This window comes from Phytophthora infestans, genomic scaffold, assembly GCF_000142945.1.
Source record: "Phytophthora infestans T30-4 supercont1.7 genomic scaffold, whole genome shotgun sequence".
Taxonomy (NCBI): Eukaryota; Oomycota; class Peronosporomycetes; order Peronosporales; family Peronosporaceae; genus Phytophthora; species Phytophthora infestans.
In genome coordinates, this window is record NW_003303752.1 from 3513286 (window position 1) to 3533032 (window position 19747).

Here is a 19747-nt window from a genome sequence, read left to right on the forward strand (position 1 = left end):
GACTTGCTGCCCTGAGACTTCTTGGACGTGCTGACGGTCTTACTCTTGCTGCCCTGAGGCCTCTTGGACGAGCTGACTGTCTTGCTCTTCTTCGTCTTGCTTGTGCTCTTCGACATCGTCAACTGCAAGAAAGCTACAGAGGAGACCCGACATTCCGTGTTAGTCACACTCCGAGTAGAATCATGATTTTGCTTAAAAACATATGCTTTACGGAACGCCTTACATAATCAGATTGTGCTCACGTTTGCAATTTCGTCTATAATCCCAACGATTTCTTGGCATCACGGTGATTTAGATTCTTATCGGACTATGATTACCTACCGGTACAAGCACCTTCCCGTTACGGGAAGGTGCATCCGACTGCGTAGGAATGCCAAATTAGTCAAGCTGACAAAGGCCGACTTCAGTTGGCTTCGTCTCTCGTTGGTTGACATGTTTTTCTGCTTCTGCTTTTTGCTATCTTTACTGCTACCATGAAAAAAATAAGGAGGGGAAACCCCGAATGCGTCGTAGCAGTCATTTCTCGAAAAACATATCGGAGGAGAACCGTACGCTGACCATGGTGAACGCAAGGTCGAAGGGCAGCGTTAGCACATTCGCATCGGCAATTAGCGGCGGTCGTCACTTCTCACTGTCGAAACATAAATCCCGGGTCTATTCCGTGGATGGCGAGTACCAAGAGGACGCTGGAGCGAAGCCAAGTACCGGTCAAGATTTGGCCCTTTTCACTGCAAAGAGGCTACTACTGGGTGTGTGGATATGTGTGGGACTAATGCCATTGTTCCTCCAGGCCCGTAGCTACATCAAGTTCGTGACACCTCACAAGATTACTCAGGACTTGGTCGTCTCGCATGGTACAGTAGCCGAGACTGGTAATCTCAAGGAACTATGCCCTGTTGAAGGATTGATGGTGGCTGGGGCATGGTGGAATGTTGGAGTTACGCATTCCTACGATAAATCAACTGGTAGAATCTGTCACTTCGTGGTGCCACAGTATAACATTCATGGGGCATATCACTTGGGAACCGAGCGAGTAGCTCCGTCGTCCACGACGCCAGCAAGCTGTTCCGATGAGAGTTACCCCTTCCAGCACTACTTTTACCATGGAAGCATTGGCTACTACGCGCTCTACGAAGAAGCGTCGGGCACGTACTGCGTAAACGATCGAACGGCGTACGTCCGGGTAAACGGGCTCGGAACTTACGATAGTAACGGCGTGTGGCTTGCCAATGACACCGGAGACATAAATTACAGGCGGTCGTACTGGTACGGCTTTTTCTGCGCAATCTGGATCATGTACCGTTCTATACTGATGCGTCGCAGCTACATTTCTTGCAAGCGTTATGGGAGAAGATGTGACAACATGCAAGAGATAATTCGGTTTCAAGACGCAGTTGTGTACGTCCAAGAGAGTATGCGGTTGTCGGCACACGGAGCAAGAAATTATCATCGTGCGGCACTGTTGTATCTACTTGTCGAAGGTCTGATGAGTGACCTATTCATGCTAATCGCTCAAGACGGGGTGTTGGCAAAGGTGCAGTATATCTCACTTGGATACAATTTGGCAGGAGTACTCTCAATGTTATTTGAAATGGTCGAAAGTATGAATTGGCTGGGGGAGAAATCACGCTGCTTGATTAAACGTCTATTGTTCAATTATGAGACCTCAATGATGGGTGAACTCCTCTGTGCGGCAGTGATGCAGAACTACCTCACATCACTAAACCGATCTAGCCTCAAGCATTCCAAAAGAACAGCCGAAGCAGTCTCGCACTACGTGTGGAGTTTGGTAGGACACGGAATAATTGTCCTCGGTATTGTCGCTGCTATCACGTCTGTACGAGCAACTGGAGCGCTCATTACCATTCGATGGACCTTTGGTTCTTTCAAGGTGCTCACAGCGCCATGCAGTGTTGACGCAACACTCGGAGTACGATCCAAGATGATACTCTTGGGTGGTTATGTTTGGGAAGACAATAAACTTAACTACAAGATCGAGACGCTAAAGTCTTTCGGGATTTTGAAAATGCTGGAAGAAGCTGACGCTCAATTTCTTGTCCTCAAACAAATTTCAATTCCTCGACACGATGCTGTCGTTATTGGACAAGTCCAAGGCCACAAGGTTACACCTTGCACAGAGCGACCATGCACGGGGATCGTGAGTGTCTTTGACAAGTCGCTTGGAGGCCCCTTATGAACACACTCGACTACATGTACTACGTAGCAGGTATAGCAAACAAAATGTACTTGGACCTCACTTGCCACTCACTGTAGAATATCTTGATATTCTGTGGAACATCTTGAAAACGTTTTCAGCTCGTAGAGCTCACCACGTTCTTCAACGGCCTAAAGACGCGACTTTCCACGAGCAATCTCGTCGCGGATAGGACGTAGCAACTCGTGCAAGGCCACCTTGTCCGACGAGTGGTTGAGAGGATCGTGCTGTGCTGATTCGTACAAAGCCTCGTACACGTTCCCATCGAAGCGACCCAACGTCGAATTCAGCGTATGGTCCGAGAAATTAAAGCCATCTACTAGCGTCACAGCGTGCGGACGGATAAGCTTGAGTAGCTCCTCGATGTTGGCTCGGATGATCGCCATTTCACTAGGGAATACACATCCGCTCTCCATGAACTCTCCGGCAGTGGCTTCGAGCTGTGTGAGTGCAAAGAGCTTGCACAGAAACTGAAGTACTGGTTGGATCTCGGGTGATGCAGAGCGAACAGCCAGCACAAAGTTGTTTACCAAGACGAGGTAGGTGTACGCGTACGACAGTTTGTAGCAGTGCATCGAGTTGTTCTGGATGCCCGCGGCGATGGACGAGTCCGACGAAACCTTGTTCACAAGTCCACGCAGAGAATGCAAAAAGCGCTGCTGGAAAACGTCGAGATACGTTTCGAGCTCGAGCCACTGGACTTTGCTCCGAGGTTGAGCGTGAGAGAGCTTCCCGATGTTCGCGATGAACTGCATTGCCGTAGGAAGTCGTCCGCTCGATTGAAATTGCCCATGGATCTTAAGCAACGCACGCGCCGTCTACATGGTAGCAAGAAAGGTTGAGCGTCTAGTGCCCCATATTGCTAGGAAAGTGTGAATCTTTTCTCTAACCTGCTGGCAAAGGACGAAATTCTCGCCTTCAGCAGTCACCATTTGAAGGACATCGCCAAGAAGAACGGGCAGGCCTGTAAAATACGAAAGAGTGATGAAAAAAATGATCGCAGATAGCAGCCTTAGCCTTTATGAGGCATGGATTACCACTCGACAGGAGGTACCCGTGTCCACCGCAAGCCTACAACGACAACGATACCATGTCACTCCGTGTAAAACTGATATTTGCAGGGGGATGCACGTACCCTGCGGCAAGTCTCGATACCGTTGCAAGCCATTTCCGATGCAAGCACCTTAAGTCCACAGCTCATTGCGTGGCCAACCACTAACATGCTCGGGTCGCCGTGCTTGATTTGATCAGCCAGTTGCAGCGAAAACGCATCCATTTGGTTTCCTGCGAAAGAATGATACGTCGGTGTGACTTCATACATGCCAACTGTACATAGTCGTCTTACCTGTCAATGTGATGGCGTACGCCGCAGCGAGCAACGGGAACAACCGGTATTGCTGCGTTTGATAGTCCAGCACGCTCAGTTCTTCGTTTGAATTCGGATTGTTGGCATCGTAACCCTGACGACGAACGCCTGAGTAGCGAATGGTGATTGTGCAAGCTCTGGCCAATGCCAATCCACTTGAGCGGACATACGACATGCGGGTCTGTAGCATGGTAAAGTACAAAACCTTCTGAGGTACATCCGAGTTCTTCACGTATTTGCCCTCACGAGTCACTTGTGCAACCCGCATGCCCATATTCGAGCGTGGAATGTGCACACGGCTGAACGTGCAGTACCCGTTGTCGACATTATTGAACCCGATCTTCGGACCGATGTCACCCAAAGTCACACCAGGCATCACGTCGTGCGTCTCCAGGTCACGTAGCTGCACCATGAAGTTGTGCACGCCGTAGTCCTTGCCACCTAGCAGCAGTCGTGCATACACCACTCCGAAATTGGCGGTACGGGCCAACGCACCGGGCCACCACTTCATGGACGTCAAGGTGGGTGAGTGGATCTCAAACTCGTCGGTATCAGGGATGTACGTGGCCGTCGTTTCAAGTCCACGCACGTTGGAGCCGTGTCCGAGCTCCGTCTGAGCGTAGCATCCGACCATGCGCCACTGCTTGGCCATCTCCATCCAACTCGTCTGCTGTTCATCCGTAAATAGCAGTCCCAGGTTCTTGATGAACATTCCTGTGTGGAGAGCAGTTGAAGACGGACAACCCGTGAAGCCCTGCAGAATCACATGGAGTAACGCAGTGTCTTCTTCGCTGAGATGGTTGTGGTGGGCAATGATCTCAGCTCGTCCAGCCATCTGCGTAGCGCGCTTGTACTGTTCACCGCGAGTGAGGTAGTTCATCTTTTCATGGTTGAACACGGGGTCTTGGACGAGGAGGTGCTCCAGTCTTTCGAGCTTCTCCACGTTGCTTTTGCTCTGGTGTAGAATGTAAGCCAACTCCCTTGAAGGAACAGAGCTCTTACGGCGCTCCGCATCCAATAGCGACGACATGATGAAGTATCGGTCTTGATTCGAGGCTCGCACAGGTGCAGATCACTGCGAGAATTCACAAGTGAAGTCGAGCTGATGGTTTCAAAGGTTTGTTTACTCAACATTCATTACAAAAGTTGAAGTTTTCATATTGACTTGGATAGTGTTAAGCAGAAGTTGAAGTTGCTCAAACGTTGAGCACATCAATTTTGACCTTTAGAAATGGCGAAAACTTTTTCTTATACAGTGAAGGAAGGGGCTTAAGACATTTTGCCATTAACTCAGAAGTTGCTATTTTTCATTAAACAAAATGCGCTACATTATGCAGCTCGGCCTGGTTGAATAAATCAACATCTTAGCGACTCCCTACAGTCTCGACTTTGAGATCTCGTCACGGATGGGACGTAGCAACTCGTGCAAGGCCACCTTGTCCGACGAGTGGTTGAGAGGATCGTGCTGTGCTGACTCGTACAAAGCCTCGTACACGTTCCCATCGTATCGACCCAGAGTCGAGTTCAGCATGTGGTCGGAGAAATTGAAGCCGTCTACTAGCGTCACAGCGTGCGGACGGATAAGCTTGAGTAGCTCCTCGATGTTGGCTCGGATGATCGCCATATCACTAGGGAATACACATCCGCTCTCCATGAACTCTCCGGCGGTGGCTTCAAGTTGCGTGAGTGCGAACAAGTGGCACAATAGACGCACAACATTCAGAATAGCCGGAGACGACAGATACTCCGAAGTGAGTGTCGACGGAGTCTCGACAGCTTCAGCAAAAGTCTTGACGATCACCAAATTGGCATATGAGTTGGTCAGCTTCAGCGTGTCCATCGAGTTGTTCTGCAAACCAGCAGTGACAGACGATGCAGTTGAAATCTTCTGTACGAAGGTACGAAGCTGGTACAGGAACCGCTGCTCAAACGCTTCTACGTAGGTCTGCGGGTCAAGCCATTGCTTCTGGGTGCGAGGGGCTGCATTCGGCAACTTGTCGATGTTTGCCAAGAATGTCATAGGTTCTGGCACCTTTCCGGTTTCCTGGTACGAAGCTAAAATCTTCAGCAGAGCGCGAGTAGTCTTTAAATTCACAACAATATCAGTGTGTGCGGTCATTTTTGAGGAGATCTTCAGTTACGCCACGAACCTGAATGGAAAGCACAAGGTTGTCACCTTCGGTGGTGACCGTCTGTGCAGCGTCTCCCAGCAAAATCTGCACAAAAAATAACATAATAACAATTGAAGTTGGGATAAAATTGACACTCTAGTCAACAAAGATAGCCTGGTACCGGCAAGCCTGCATATATAAAAATGTGAGTGTCGTTCAAGAAATTATTAGGACGGGTGCGGCTTACCACTTGAAAGCAGATAGCCATGGCCACCGCATGCCTGAAGTACATCAAGGTACATTAAGTATTAAGACACGTATTATTCCAACGCAGTTGAGGTAAACTCCACCGTACCCGACGAGCAGTTTCAATGCCTGCAGTGGCAAGATCCGTTGTCAAGACCTTAAGTCCACAACTCATGACGTGACCCACTGTGAGGAGGCTCAAGTCGCCGCTCTTCGCTTGTTCAGATAGTGAAGCCGCAAAGTCATCCACGCGGTTACCTGTCACCATAATTCAGTACGTCGAGATTAGGAGGATTAATTCCGACAACTTCCATACAAATCTCAGCTTGCCGGTCAACACAATAGCGTACGCGGCTGCGAGGAGCGGGAACAGTCGGTACTGCTGCGTCTGGTAGTCCAACACACTCAATTCCTCCTTCGTCTTGGGGTTATTGGCATCGTAACCTTGCTGGCGAACAGCCGAGTAGCGGATTGTGATAGTACACGCCTTCGCCAGATTGATACCCGCAGATCGGATGAAAACCATACGTGTCTGTAGCATCGTGAAGTACAACACCTCCTGAGGTACATCCGAGTTCTTCGCGTACTTGCCCTCCTCGGTTACCGTCGCGAACCGCATGCCCATATTCAGACGTGGGATCCGAACGCGGTTAAACTTGCAATATCCATTGTCCACGCTGTTAAATCCGATCTTCGGACCAACGTCGCCCAAAGTCACACCAGGTATCGCGTCGTGCGTCTCCAGGTCACGTAGCTGCACCATGAAGTTGTGCACGCCGTAGTCCTTGCCACCTAGCAGCAGTCGTGCATACACCACTCCAAAGTTGGCGGTACGGGCCAACGCACCGGGCCACCACTTCATAGACGTCAAGGTGGGTGAGTGGATCTCGAACTCGTCGGTATCAGGGATATACGTGGCCGTCGTTTCAAGCCCACGCACGTTGGAGCCGTGGCCAAGCTCCGTCTGAGCGTAGCATCCGACCATGCGCCACTGCTGGGCCATCTCCATCCAGCGCGTCTGCTGCTCATCAGTAAAGAGCAGCCCCAGATTCTTGATGAACATGAGCGTGTGCAGAGTCGTTGCCGCCGCGCAGCTCGTGGTGCCTTGGAATATGAGACGCAGTTGCTCCGTGTCCTCCTCACTCAATCGGTTGCGACGTGCCAGGATTTCCACGCGAGCCGACATCTGCAGAGCACGCTTGTACTGTTCCCCACGTGTAAGGTAGTTCATCTTTTCGTGGTTGAACAAGGGGTCTTGGAGTAGTAGTTGCTCCAAACGCTCCAGCCTCTCTACGTTGCGCTTGCTCTTGTGCAACACGAACGCGAGCTCGCGAGCAGGCACAGGGCTCCCGCTGCGCTCCGCATCGAGGCGACCGGAAGACATTTCTATTAGAGGCGAAGGCAAACACGTGCGCGTTAGCTTACAAATTTAAAAATGACCGATGTTCTTCAGATGCTCGACAAGTGTGTTGACTTGACACTAGCCGAGCGCCGCCGGTAATTTCGGTTTTACTCCAGATTTTTGCCATATGTACGTAAATCGACTTCTTTAGTTTCATAAATCTGCGTTTCATTTGCTACAAAATGCTGAGTTCCCAGTAAGCCGTGTAAATATTTCTACCGGTACAAAAGAGTGAGCCCCTAGCATCATACTTACCATGCTCATAAACGATTACGCTAGTGATCTTGGCAAAGTCTCTTTATTGTTGTTGGCTATCACTGTACCTTAATCTTCCACCCAGAAGCACCTGCACTTCAGTCTAAAACCGCTAAATAAAATATTTAGTTTAGCGTCGTGCTCGATTTCACGGGCCGTTTCTGAAACCTAGATTGCATCAATGCAAAGAATATCTGTCCAGCTTGCATCAAATACCCGCTTGTACTACCTGGCTAAGCTTGTAATAAACTGCCTATTAACCACTTCGCAAACCAAACTCGCTACTTTGAAAGAAAATTAAAAGTGTTACAGTTTGAATATTTAATAAAAATATTCAAGCTGTAGCATTTTTTTATGCCTTGAAGTGTGTTCATTTTGTGCTGATTCAGAATTAGCACTCAATCTGTGCCTGTTATGCTTATAGCCTTTGAATATAACCATGCGTCGCAAGACGCCTTGCTGTTGTTGTTGTTGACGGCGGTATTTTTATTTGATACTTAATTGATGATTCCAAAATATTAGGCTCTAAGTTGATTAACGTTTCTTTACGGGCCTTCTTATAATAACCAAAATTGACACCTCTCATGTTGTGCTGTTATCTTACCACTGCATATAAAACCTTATTTTACGCCCTTGTCGGCAACGCGTCTACCTATTAAGAAGTATCAGAATTTTGTTGTCTAAAAAAACGCTAAGGAAACAATGGTCAAGTTCAATTCGCTTACAGTAGTAATTGTCATCAGCACATATAACTTCTTTTTGTTCACACGTCAATCTAACACTATATATCTTTGTGGATCAAGTGACAACGTTTATAAGCACAGTTTTGTTCTTACGGCCAGTCTACACGACCGGCTACTGCTGTACATGTAACATGTACGATTTAGCAATACCAGAAACCCACTCAGATAACTTATTAATGCTAATATTTTTGCAGTAAGAAAAATGAAATTTCATTTTAGTCAGTGTAACACACAGATCCTACTGAGTACAGAGTATTTAGTATACTTAAACCATGTCCTCGGAAACACGCATGCTTACGTGTACGCTAAGCACCCTACCCTCCGTTTACTGTAGTATTCAAATATCAATAACAACATGCATTATGAAAAAGTATTTAATATTTAAACGATGCCGCCTTCGGACTTTGTGCAAATCCCCATATGTAAACTGGGAAACACATGCATTTATTAATGTCAACTACACATTCTAGTTTTAACCAATTGAAGCCACCTTCGCTGCGCTCGGCAGCCAGTAGGAATATTTAAATTATTTTATCCAATGATTTGTCCGGAAAAGCGTGACAGGCACGACAATTTAGTGTGACGGACAGACAGGTTGCTGCAGTAGATGTTTAAGACTAGCCGTTCGCCGCCGCTACGCGGCGGAGTGGCATGGTTTGTTGGAGATAAGGTGGCCGCAATTTTAAGTACTTCGTGTGTTGTGTGCTTTCAGTCTGATCTTGTACCCCGAGGCTTTGGCCATCCCCGTGCGATGTTGTGTCGTGCACTTAAAACACCTGTCATTTCGTAGTCTCATGTGGCAGTGTACGGTATCGTTAATTCGTACGCGTCCGTTGCTCCGTACTACTGGTTGGCGTCTATGTTCCTCCGTGGATATTGCCCTTTTCCGTTAATGCGCTCTCTCTTTTGGGCTCATGCTTTTCAGTAGTACGACACCCTTTCGTGGCTGCTAGTTATTCCGTGTTCCCAAGGGTCTTGAGTGAGTTTTACAGGTTTAGTGGTCCATATTCATTTCATGGTCCATGACGTCTCATCGACGGTACCCTCGCCGACGGGTGCTATTCCGTAGTTATATGGATCCGTCCCCCGTGTAACGTGCTCTCCTGGTGTGACTTTCATCGACCGCGTTATCGCGCTATCATGCGAGCGCAGTATAATTCTGCTATCCTATGCTTTCGTGCTCGCGTAGTGCATCTGTGTTTCCCGTGTTATTATATTCAACAATGGCATACTGATCCACGTTGTGCAATCGTGATATCCAAAAGCGCTCCCCGGTGCTTCCGTGGCTGATCTGCCGCCCGTGCAATCGTGGAATCGCCTTTTGTGGCTCCGCGATTTGCCGTCTATAACTCCCGTTGCTGCGTGTTATCTCACGGTTTAGTGGCTGGACCACCGTCCGTGCAATCGTATTATCTCGCGGTATCGTGGTTGGTCTGTCGTCCGAACTATTGTGAGCTACCGTAACACTGTGCTCCGTGGCTTGGCTCTACCCTGGTATCGTGCTTTAATGCTCGGTGATTTCCCGCTTATGCTCTCCTGTGGCTTTGTGTTAGGTTCATCGTCTGTGCTTCATGTTCTACCGTGGTGTTATGGAAGAATTGCTTTCCGTGCACCTTACCGCTTCCGTGGCCCGTGTTTTTCAGCATGTTGGGGTGCCATTACTTCAGTTACTTTCCGTGATCCATACGCTCCCATCATATTCTTGCCATTCCAAGTTTTCATGGTAGCGTGCTCGTCCGTGGTTCGTGCTTTTCAGAATGGCTAGCTGCCTTCATTAATTTAGTCCTTTTTCAACGTCCGTGGCCTTCTGTGCTTCGTGTTCTTCCCTCTACCCCATCGTGTACATAGTGTGCGCCGGTGTTCCTCTGTGTTTCGTGTTCTTGTTTATCCACTTGCCTCCGCGCTAATTCAATCGCAAACGCTGTTTTTATTTTGTTTGATGTATGCTACATATCGTGGTGAAAAGTGCGCACAATCTCTTAAGGTCGTACACTACGCGCGCGAATACAAAGGAATACGATCCTTTTTTATCGGCGGCGGAGTGGTGTACATGGTTATGTGGGGTGGGATGGTGGGAAGCCACTATATATACATTTTGAATATTTAATATTAGTAATAAATTGTGCATCTTTATCTAACGCAAATATAATACCGGTACTTTGGTTTAAATTGATTCGTATTAGTAATAACATGCGTTTTTTTCTTGCGCAACTAATTAATTTTTTGTAGTACTGCTATAAACGTCTGCAAGAAAAATATAAAATTCTCAAAACATAGTATTACTCAAAAGTTTTGTAAGTTTTATTAATTAAAAGTACTACGAAGCCTAAATATCATTATATATCCTATAAGTACTAAAGTTTCGATTGAGGCCTAAATATAAGTCACCAGGGCCTACAAAAATTTGCAGCGGCTCCTACGACGATATTGTACGTGTGTGCTCATCGGTGCTATTTAATTATGCTAACTAACGCGTACACAGGAAGCGCCCTTCGCATGAGGTGGCGGCCCACAGTTGAAAATGGGGCAAAATGATTTTTGAACGGTGCATTTAAGTACGATGTGTAGACCACATACAGTGTGTACACCACATATTGCAATTTTAGCGAATCGAGGCCGCCTTCGCTGCGCTCGGCAGCCAGTAGAATGCGCGCATTTGCGTTACATTAATTAACCCTAGCCCGTGACAGACAGACGGACAGACAGCACACTCCACTAGAGAGGTAAGATTAAGACTAGCGCTCTGGGCGTCCGCTCCGCGGACGCTAGGGCATGGTTGGTTGGTGTAGCGTGGGCTGGACACCTCCGCTGCGCTGCGGTGTGCTTAGAATTTCTACCTAGAGCGAAGCTACATATAATAAATGTATACTGTGATATACTTGTGTTACGTTCCAAAACAACACCGCACACAGTATCTATAGTGCTCACATGTTATGGTAGACATGACCAGGGTTTATCGTGATGAGCATTATCTTACCCGGAAGGGTTTTGTTTAATACCATTTGAGCGAATAGCTACCCAAATGACACGAATCGGAGGGGCGCGTGGCTAAAGCGTTTATATGTGCTGTTCAGAAGACGTGTCAGTTTCAATGATGATCCCAATTGGCATAAATCGGTGAGGGATCCCAGTTTAGCTGGAGTAAATAAGCCTACTTAAACTTAATACCATCTGTCACGTCATCGCTGTGAGGCAGTCGACACCATATTTTTGTTTGCGACGGTCTATTAGAGCAAGGTTTGGTCAGCCTATCGCGCGAAGTACCTTTTAGAGCAAGTAGGTTCTGACGATGGTCGCCACAAACATCAATATTATGCCTTGAAATTCTTCCGCTGAGCTGTTTGTGATGTTACTAAAGGGTATTTCCACTATCTTCCGCATGCATTTATCTTACTTGCATAGCTGACGTACTTTCTGACTTATTTGTATAGCTTCTGACTGACAGAGTGGCGTAAATCCTTTCCGACTGACATTATACTGGGTCCGATATGTACGACAAAAGGCCTCGTCCACATCGGACGAAGAGGCACCACTGCGTGCACATTCTTTTGACCGGCTGCAACATACGAAGATATATGGCTGTAGGCAGAGTATCAGATCGTAGTGATGGTTAGACTTGAATTGAATAATAGTTCATGTACATTAGATGGAGTACTTTCGCTGCCTACTTATCAGCTCGGCGTGCTATTTGATGTGTCCGTGCATATCCCGCAATGCCGCCAATGGGTGTTGTCGTGATAGCCAACACCCATGCACTGGGTTACTGCTGCGATCTCGGTACTTTTGTATCGTCGTGCTAGCCTACTGTACCTACGATTATGATGTATCCGTCTATATGATCCAGCACGTCACTATTCGGGCACAGGTCATACCCGCGGTGATACAGGCAAGCTGATCAGGCGTCTGTTAGCAGTATTCAAAGCAATATATACGCGCGCGGCGGGTACACATTATAGCCATCCGTGACTCAACCGAGCTCTTATCTCGGCCATTATGGACAGGGCGCTAAAGTAAAGTACTGCGTACAGACACATCTCCTTGCGATGGCCGCTTGTATGGTCATCACTGGTTGTGTCCATGTAGACAGCAGCTTATTCATCGCGCATAGTGCTCACTCAATACTGAAGCTTACATTCGTGAGCGCACATTAGTGAAATATAAACAGTGAGGGTTGGTGGTACATATAGCATGGGTTTGCGTGTGCCAAGTGAGCAAGTGTACTTTCCATCTACGGTAACGCGTATGCAGATAGGAACGGCCAGCTCGCAAGGGTACACAGTAGATACCATGCGCTAATTATTATATGAAACGCGCTACACTCCGTAGGTGCGTCAACACAATTGGCAGCACCACAGTTAGTTTACCATATGTGCGGCCCCAAGCCTCGCGCCGCCCGCCAGTATACAAAATACAAAGATAAGCAGGGTAACGGGGGCAATAAGGATATATTATCCAAATTACTTGCTCTTCTGCTGCTTCTTTTGCTCGATGTACTTGGCGTTTCGGGCGGTCAGCTTGCGAGGGCGGCTACGCTTCTTCTTCTTCTTCTTCTTGGGGTACCAGTCAGGACCCATCGCCTTCTTGACGTTCGCCAGGCTTTCCTGGCGGCGCACTTCCCCGAAACAGGTGGTGGGGGCTTTTCCTCCCAAAACTCAACCGCTTTTGGGCCGTTCTCGCAGGCAATACAGCGCCGCACGATGTCCCGCCCGCTGATTGTACGGAATGCGTAGCCGTTCTGCAGCTTCCCGCAGCAGACGCAGCGCGCTCGGGGGTCCGTCGAAGCCCGCTGCGGGTTCAGCAGAAGCGGGTCAATCTTCGCCTCGCAATGCTTGCACGTAGGGCCCACCATTTTGCAAACTGTGAGTATGCTAGCAAAATATATTGTTTTAACCAATTACTTTTGTCCAAATATTAGCCAATAGCACGGTAATAAAAGGCTGGTATTTTATTATTAGGCAAAATATTAAAATGTTTTTAAATATTAATATTTGGCTTAGCTTTAATATATATTATCAGATTTTCAAACAAATACATACTTTACATGCAATATAAATTGACTAAAACAATTATCTATCGTGCGCGCATGCATTCGTCGTGTGCGGTGCACGGTAGCAGATGCCGCAATGACCGTGCAGCGGCGCGCCTTCATTGCACGGTGGCAGTGGTGAGTGCCAGGTGAAGTAAAAAAGATATTTATTCGCAAAGTCCCTACAAAAAGCGCTGGTCGTGAAGCCTACTTTAATATTAAAAAATACTATCGTCTCTACTTATGAAAGTGTGTGAAAAATAGCATCGCCGAGCTCTTACAAATGCGGCCTGTGAAGTTTATATTAATAATATTAGTACTATTAATATCGTCTTTACTTTGAAAAGTGTGTGGAAAATAACATCCCAGAGCTCTTACAGAATACCGGTCTGTGAAGTCTACATTAATAATGATAAATATCTCTATTTGAGAAGTGTGCAGACCTCTTAGAAAATATAGTGGTTACTGTGCCCGATTTGCAGTACATACGATAGGTTTTGCGTCGCTGAATGCAATAATCAAGTATCTCCTGGCTGTTTGCATCCAATCGATGTGTTTCGTGCTCGGCAAAACTGTTTAACTTACGTCCAATCGCGAGAGCGAGAGGCGGTCTGATCGTGCGACAGATCCAGTCAGTGTCGCAGGTCGGCAGGTACTGCCCAATCAGGGCGCGAGTTAATTGTGTCACGCTTTTGGACATATTTGTAATTATGCATTTGCTAGGTCGAGTCAGAAAGATAGGCGCGGTCGGTAGGATGGGAGGAAACTGTATAAGACAGGCTAAGTGTAGCCATGCGAAAAGGCAGGAAAAAGCAGCAAGAAAGGAACCGGACGGACTTATTGACAGACGGACGGACAGGCTGCAAGTTTAGGTGGCGGGAAACTAGCGCTCTGGGCGTCCGCTCCGCGGACGCTAGGGCATGGTTGGTTGGTGTAGAGAGGGCCGACTACCTCCGCTGCGCTGCGGTGGGCTTAGAATTTCTACTCAAAGCGAAGCTACATATAATAAAAGTATACTGTGATCTACTTATGTTACGTTCCAAAACAACACCGCACACAGTATCTATAGTGCTCACATGTTGTGGTGGACATGACCAGGGTTTATCGTGATCTGCAAGATGAGCACCATCTTACCCGGAAAGGTTTTGTTTAATACCATTTGAGCAAATAGCTACCAAAATGACACGAATCGGAGGCGCGCGTGGCTAAAGCGTTTATATATGCTGTTCCGAAGACGTGTCAGTTTCAATGATGATCCAAATTGGCATAGATCGGTGAGGGATCTCAGTTTAGCTGGATGAAATACGCCTACTTAAACTTAATACCATCGGTCACGTCATCGCTGTGAGGCAGTCGACACCAATTTTTTTTGCGACGGTCTATTAGAGCAAGGTTTGGTCAGCCTATCGCGCGAAGTACCTTTTAGAGCAAGTAGGTTTTGCCGATGGTAGCCACAAACACCAATATGATGCCTTGCAATTCTTCCGCTGAGCTGCTTATGATATTAGCGAAGGGTATTCCACTATCTTCCGCATGCATTGATCTTACGTGCATAGCTGACGTTCTTACTGGCTTATTTCCGTAGCTACTGACTGACAGAGTGGCGTAGACCCTTTCCGAGTGGCATTTACTGGTTCCGATATGTATGCCGAACATAAGAAGCCAGATGACTGTAGGATGATTATCTGATCGTATACATCTTAGACTTGAATCGAATAGTAGCTCATGTACATTAAATGAAGTACTTTCGCTGCCTACTTATCAACTCGGCGTGCTTTTTTATGTGTCCGGTCCTTATCCCGCAAGGTGTATATACCACGTGCTCGTGATAGCCAGAACATATGCATAGGGCCACTGTCGCTTTCTCGGTGCATTTGCGTCGTCGTGCTGGCTTACGGTGCTTACGCTTCTGATGCGTCAGTCTATATGACCAAGCAGGTCACTAACTGGACACAGGCCATACTGCAGCGATACAGGTATGCTAAACGCGCGTCTGCTAGCAGTAGCCAACGCGATATACGCGCGAGGCGGGCACACCTTATAGTCATCCGCGACTCAACCGAGCTCTTATTTCGGTCATTATGCACATCGACTTGCCACGTCCATCTGTACGGTCTGCACTGTCACGCAGTGGTAGTATCTATGCAAACAGCAGCTTATTCGTCGCACGTAGCTCCCACTCAATGCTGTAGTTTAAATTTGTGGAAATATACGCTATAGACGCTGATGGTACAGATAGCATGGGTTTGCGTGTGCCAAGTGAGCAAGTGTACTTTCCATCTACGGTAACGCGTATGCAGATATGAACGGCCAGCTCGCAAGGGTACACAGTAGATACCATGCGCTAATTATTATATGAAACGCGCTACACTCCGTAGGTGCGTCAACACAATTGGCAGCACCACAGGTAGTTTACCATATGTACGGCCCCAAGCCTCGCGCCGCCCGCCAGTATACAAAATACAAAGATAAGGGTGGGTAACGGGGGCAATGAGGATATATTATCCAAATTACTTGCTCTTCTGCTGCTTCTTTTGCTCGATGTAATTGGCGTTTCGGGCGGATAGCTTGCGAAGGCGGCTGCGCCTCTTTTTTTTCTTGGGGTACCTGTCAGGACCCATCGCCTTCTTAGCGCTCGCCAGGCTTTCCTGGCGGCGCACTTCGGCCGACTCAGGTGGTGGGGGCTTTTCCTCTCAGAGCTCAACCGCTTTTGGGCCGTTCTCGCAGGCAATACAGCGCTGCATGATGTCCCGCCCGCTGATTGTACGGAGTGCGTAACCGTACTGCAGCTTCCCGCAACCGACGCAGCGCGCCCGGGCATCCGTCGTAGACCACTGCGGGTCCAGCAGAAGCGGGTCAATCTTCGCCTCGCATTGCTTGCACACAGGGCCCACCATTTTGCAAACTGTGAGTAAGTTAGCAATACTTATTGTTTTAACCAATTACTTGCGTCCAAACATTAGCCAATAGCACGGTACTGGAAGACTGGTATTTATCATTAGGCAAAATATTAAAATGTTTTAAAATAGTATTATTTGGCTTTGCTATAATATATTATTATCAGATTTTTAAACAAATACATACTTTACATGCAATATAAATTGACATCTATCGTGCGCGCATGCATTCGTCGGGTGGGGTGCACGGGAGCAGATAGCGCAATGACCGTGCACCGTGGCAGTGGTGAGTGCCAGGTGAAGTAAAAAAGATTCGCGAAGTCCCTACAAAAAGCGCTGGTCGTGAAGCCTACTTTAATTTAAAAAAAAATACTATCGTCACTACTTTAGAAAGTCTGTGGAAAATAGCATCGTCGAGCTCTTACAAATGCGGCCTGTGAAGCTTATATTAATACTATTAATATCGTCTTTACTTTGAAAAGTGTGTGGAAAATAACATCCCAGAGCTCTTACAGAATACCGGTCTGTGAAATCTACATTAATAATAATAAATATTTCTATTTAAGAAAGTGTGCAGAGCTCTTAAAAAATAAAGGAGTTACTGTGCCCGATTTGCAGTACATACGACAGGTTTTGCGTAGCTAAATCTCAATAACCAAGTATCTGCGCAGCTCGCCTCGCTGTTTGCAACCAATCGATGCGTTTCGTGCTCGGTAGAAATGTTTACCTTACGTCCAATCGCGAGGGCGAGAGGCGGTCTGATCGTGCGTCCAAAAACAATCTATATTTTCCAGGTGTGGGGGTTTTTTTCCACACACGAGCGGCGAGAGAAATTCGCTCCCCCCTTCTGATATTTTTTGTTATTATTGTCAAATTTAAAAACGATCACACAAAATATAGGCGCGCCCGGGTAAAATAGGGGGAAAAAATATATATAAACGCCCGGGGGGTGTCCCCCGGAAAAGCAGCGAAAAAACACCCAGAAAAAGAGCTCCCCCCGCCTTTTTCTAAACCACGCCCCCCCTCCCAAAGTATGGTGGGGGAAAAAAACACCTTTGGGGGCGGCTCCGCGGACGCTAGGGCATGGTTGGTTGGTGTAGAGAGGGCCGACTACCTCCGCTGCGCTGCGGTGGGCTTAGAATTTCTACTCAAAGCGAAGCTACATATAATAAAAGTATACTGTGATCTACTTATGTTACGTTCCAAAACAACACCGCACACAGTATCTATAGTGCTCACATGTTGTGGTGGACATGACCAGGGTTTATCGTGATCTGCAAGATGAGCACCATCTTACCCGGAAAGGTTTTGTTTAATACCATTTGAGCAAATAGCTACCAAAATGACACGAATCGGAGGCGCGCGTGGCTAAAGCGTTTATATATGCTGTTCCGAAGACGTGTCAGTTTCAATGATGATCCAAATTGGCATAGATCGGTGAGGGATCTCAGTTTAGCTGGATGAAATACGCCTACTTAAACTTAATACCATCGGTCACGTCATCGCTGTGAGGCAGTCGACACCAATTTTTTTTGCGACGGTCTATTAGAGCAAGGTTTGGTCAGCCTATCGCGCGAAGTACCTTTTAGAGCAAGTAGGTTTTGCCGATGGTAGCCACAACCACCAATATGATGCCTTGCAATTCTCCGCTGAGCTGCTTATGATATTAGCGAAGGGTATTCCACTATCTTCCGCATGCATTGATCTTACGTGCATAGCTGACGTTCTTACTGGCTTATTTCCGTAGCTACTGACTGACAGAGTGGCGTAGACCCTTTCCGAGTGGCATTTACTGGTTCCGATATGTATGCCGAACATAAGAAGCCAGATGACTGTAGGATGATTATCTGATCGTATACATCTTAGACTTGAATCGAATAGTAGCTCATGTACATTAAATGAAGTACTTTCGCTGCCTACTTATCAACTCGGCGTGCTTTTTTATGTGTCCGGTCCTTATCCCGCAAGGTGTATATACCACGTGCTCGTGATAGCCAGAACATATGCATAGGGCCACTGTCGCTTTCTCGGTGCATTTGCGTCGTCGTGCTGGCTTACGGTGCTTACGCTTCTGATGCGTCAGTCTATATGACCAAGCAGGTCACTAACTGGACACAGGCCATACTGCAGCGATACAGGTATGCTAAACGCGCGTCTGCTAGCAGTAGCCAACGCGATATACGCGCGAGGCGGGCACACCTTATAGTCATCCGCGACTCAACCGAGCTCTTATTTCGGTCATTATGCACATCGACTTGCCACGTCCATCTGTACGGTCTGCACTGTCACGCAGTGGTAGTATCTATGCAAACAGCAGCTTATTCGTCGCACGTAGCTCCCACTCAATGCTGTAGTTTAAATTTGTGGAAATATACGCTATAGACGCTGATGGTACAGATAGCATGGGTTTGCGTGTGCCAAGTGAGCAAGTGTACTTTCCATCTACGGTAACGCGTATGCAGATATGAACGGCCAGCTCGCAAGGGTACACAGTAGATACCATGCGCTAATTATTATATGAAACGCGCTACACTCCGTAGGTGCGTCAACACAATTGGCAGCACCACAGGTAGTTTACCATATGTACGGCCCCAAGCCTCGCGCCGCCCGCCAGTATACAAAATACAAAGATAAGGGTGGGTAACGGGGGCAATGAGGATATATTATCCAAATTACTTGCTCTTCTGCTGCTTCTTTTGCTCGATGTAATTGGCGTTTCGGGCGGATAGCTTGCGAGGGCTGCTGCGCCTCTTTTTCTTTCTTGGGGTACCAGTCTCTCCTTCTTGACGTTTGACAGGCTTCCCTGGCGGCGGACTTCGGCCGACTCAGGTGGTGGGGGCTTTTCCTCCCAGAACTTAACCGCTTTTGGGCCGTTCTCGCAGGCAATACAGCGCCGCACGATGTCCCGCCCGCTGATTGTACAGAATGCGTAGCCGTACTGCAGCTTCCCGCAACCGACGCAGCGCGCCCGGGCATCCGTCGCAGACCGCTGCGGGTTCAGCAGAAGCGGGTCAATCTTCGCCTCGCAATGCTTGCACGTAGGGCCCACCATTTTGCAAACTGTGAGTATGCTAGCAAAATATATTGTTTTAACCAATTACTTTCGTCCAAATATTAGCCAATAGCACGGTAATAAAAGGCTGGTATTTTATTATTAGGCAAAATATTAAAATGTTTTAAAATATTACTATTTGGCTTAGCTTTAATATATTATTATCAGATTTCCAAACAAATACATACTTTACATGCAATAGAAACTGACAAAAACAATTATCTATCGTGCGCGCATGCATTCGTCGGGTACGGTGCACGGGAGCAGATACCGCAATGACCGTGCAGCCGCGCGCCTTCATTGCACGGTGGCAGTGGTGAGTGCCAGGTGAAGTAAAAAAGATATATATATTCGCAAAGTCCCTACAAAAAGCGCTGGTCGTGAAGCCTGCTTTAATATTAAAAAATAATATTGTCTCTACTTAAGAAAGTCTG

The 19747-nt window shown here is 47.4% G+C and overlaps 3 protein-coding genes across 3 annotated transcripts; 1 reads left to right on the forward strand and 2 right to left on the reverse strand.

Moving 5' to 3' along the window:
- Nucleotides 1-772: 772 nt before the first annotated feature.
- On the forward strand, nt 773-1724 carry PITG_05484 (uncharacterized protein; the record flags this gene model as incomplete). Its single annotated transcript, XM_002999077.1, has 2 exons — nt 773-1650; nt 1706-1724. 2 exons carry the CDS (start codon nt 773-775, stop codon nt 1722-1724), a joined length of 897 nt encoding a protein of 298 aa, XP_002999123.1.
- Nucleotides 1725-2346: 622 nt separating this feature from the next.
- Nucleotides 2347-4611, reverse strand: PITG_05485 (peroxisomal acyl-coenzyme A oxidase, putative; the record flags this gene model as incomplete). The annotated part of the gene is made up of 5 exons (XM_002999078.1): nt 2347-3033; nt 3106-3179; nt 3253-3286; nt 3351-3499; nt 3561-4611. The coding sequence occupies 5 exons, from the start codon at nt 4609-4611 to the stop codon at nt 2347-2349; spliced, it is 1995 nt and encodes a 664-aa protein (XP_002999124.1).
- A 345-nt stretch (nt 4612-4956) lies between these two features.
- PITG_05486 (acyl-CoA dehydrogenase/oxidase) lies at nt 4957-7322 on the reverse strand (the record flags this gene model as incomplete). Its single annotated transcript, XM_002999079.1, has 4 exons — nt 4957-5664; nt 5732-5797; nt 5940-5973; nt 6289-7322. The coding sequence occupies 4 exons, from the start codon at nt 7320-7322 to the stop codon at nt 4957-4959; spliced, it is 1842 nt and encodes a 613-aa protein (XP_002999125.1).
- Between the last annotated feature and the right edge of the window lie 12425 nt (nt 7323-19747).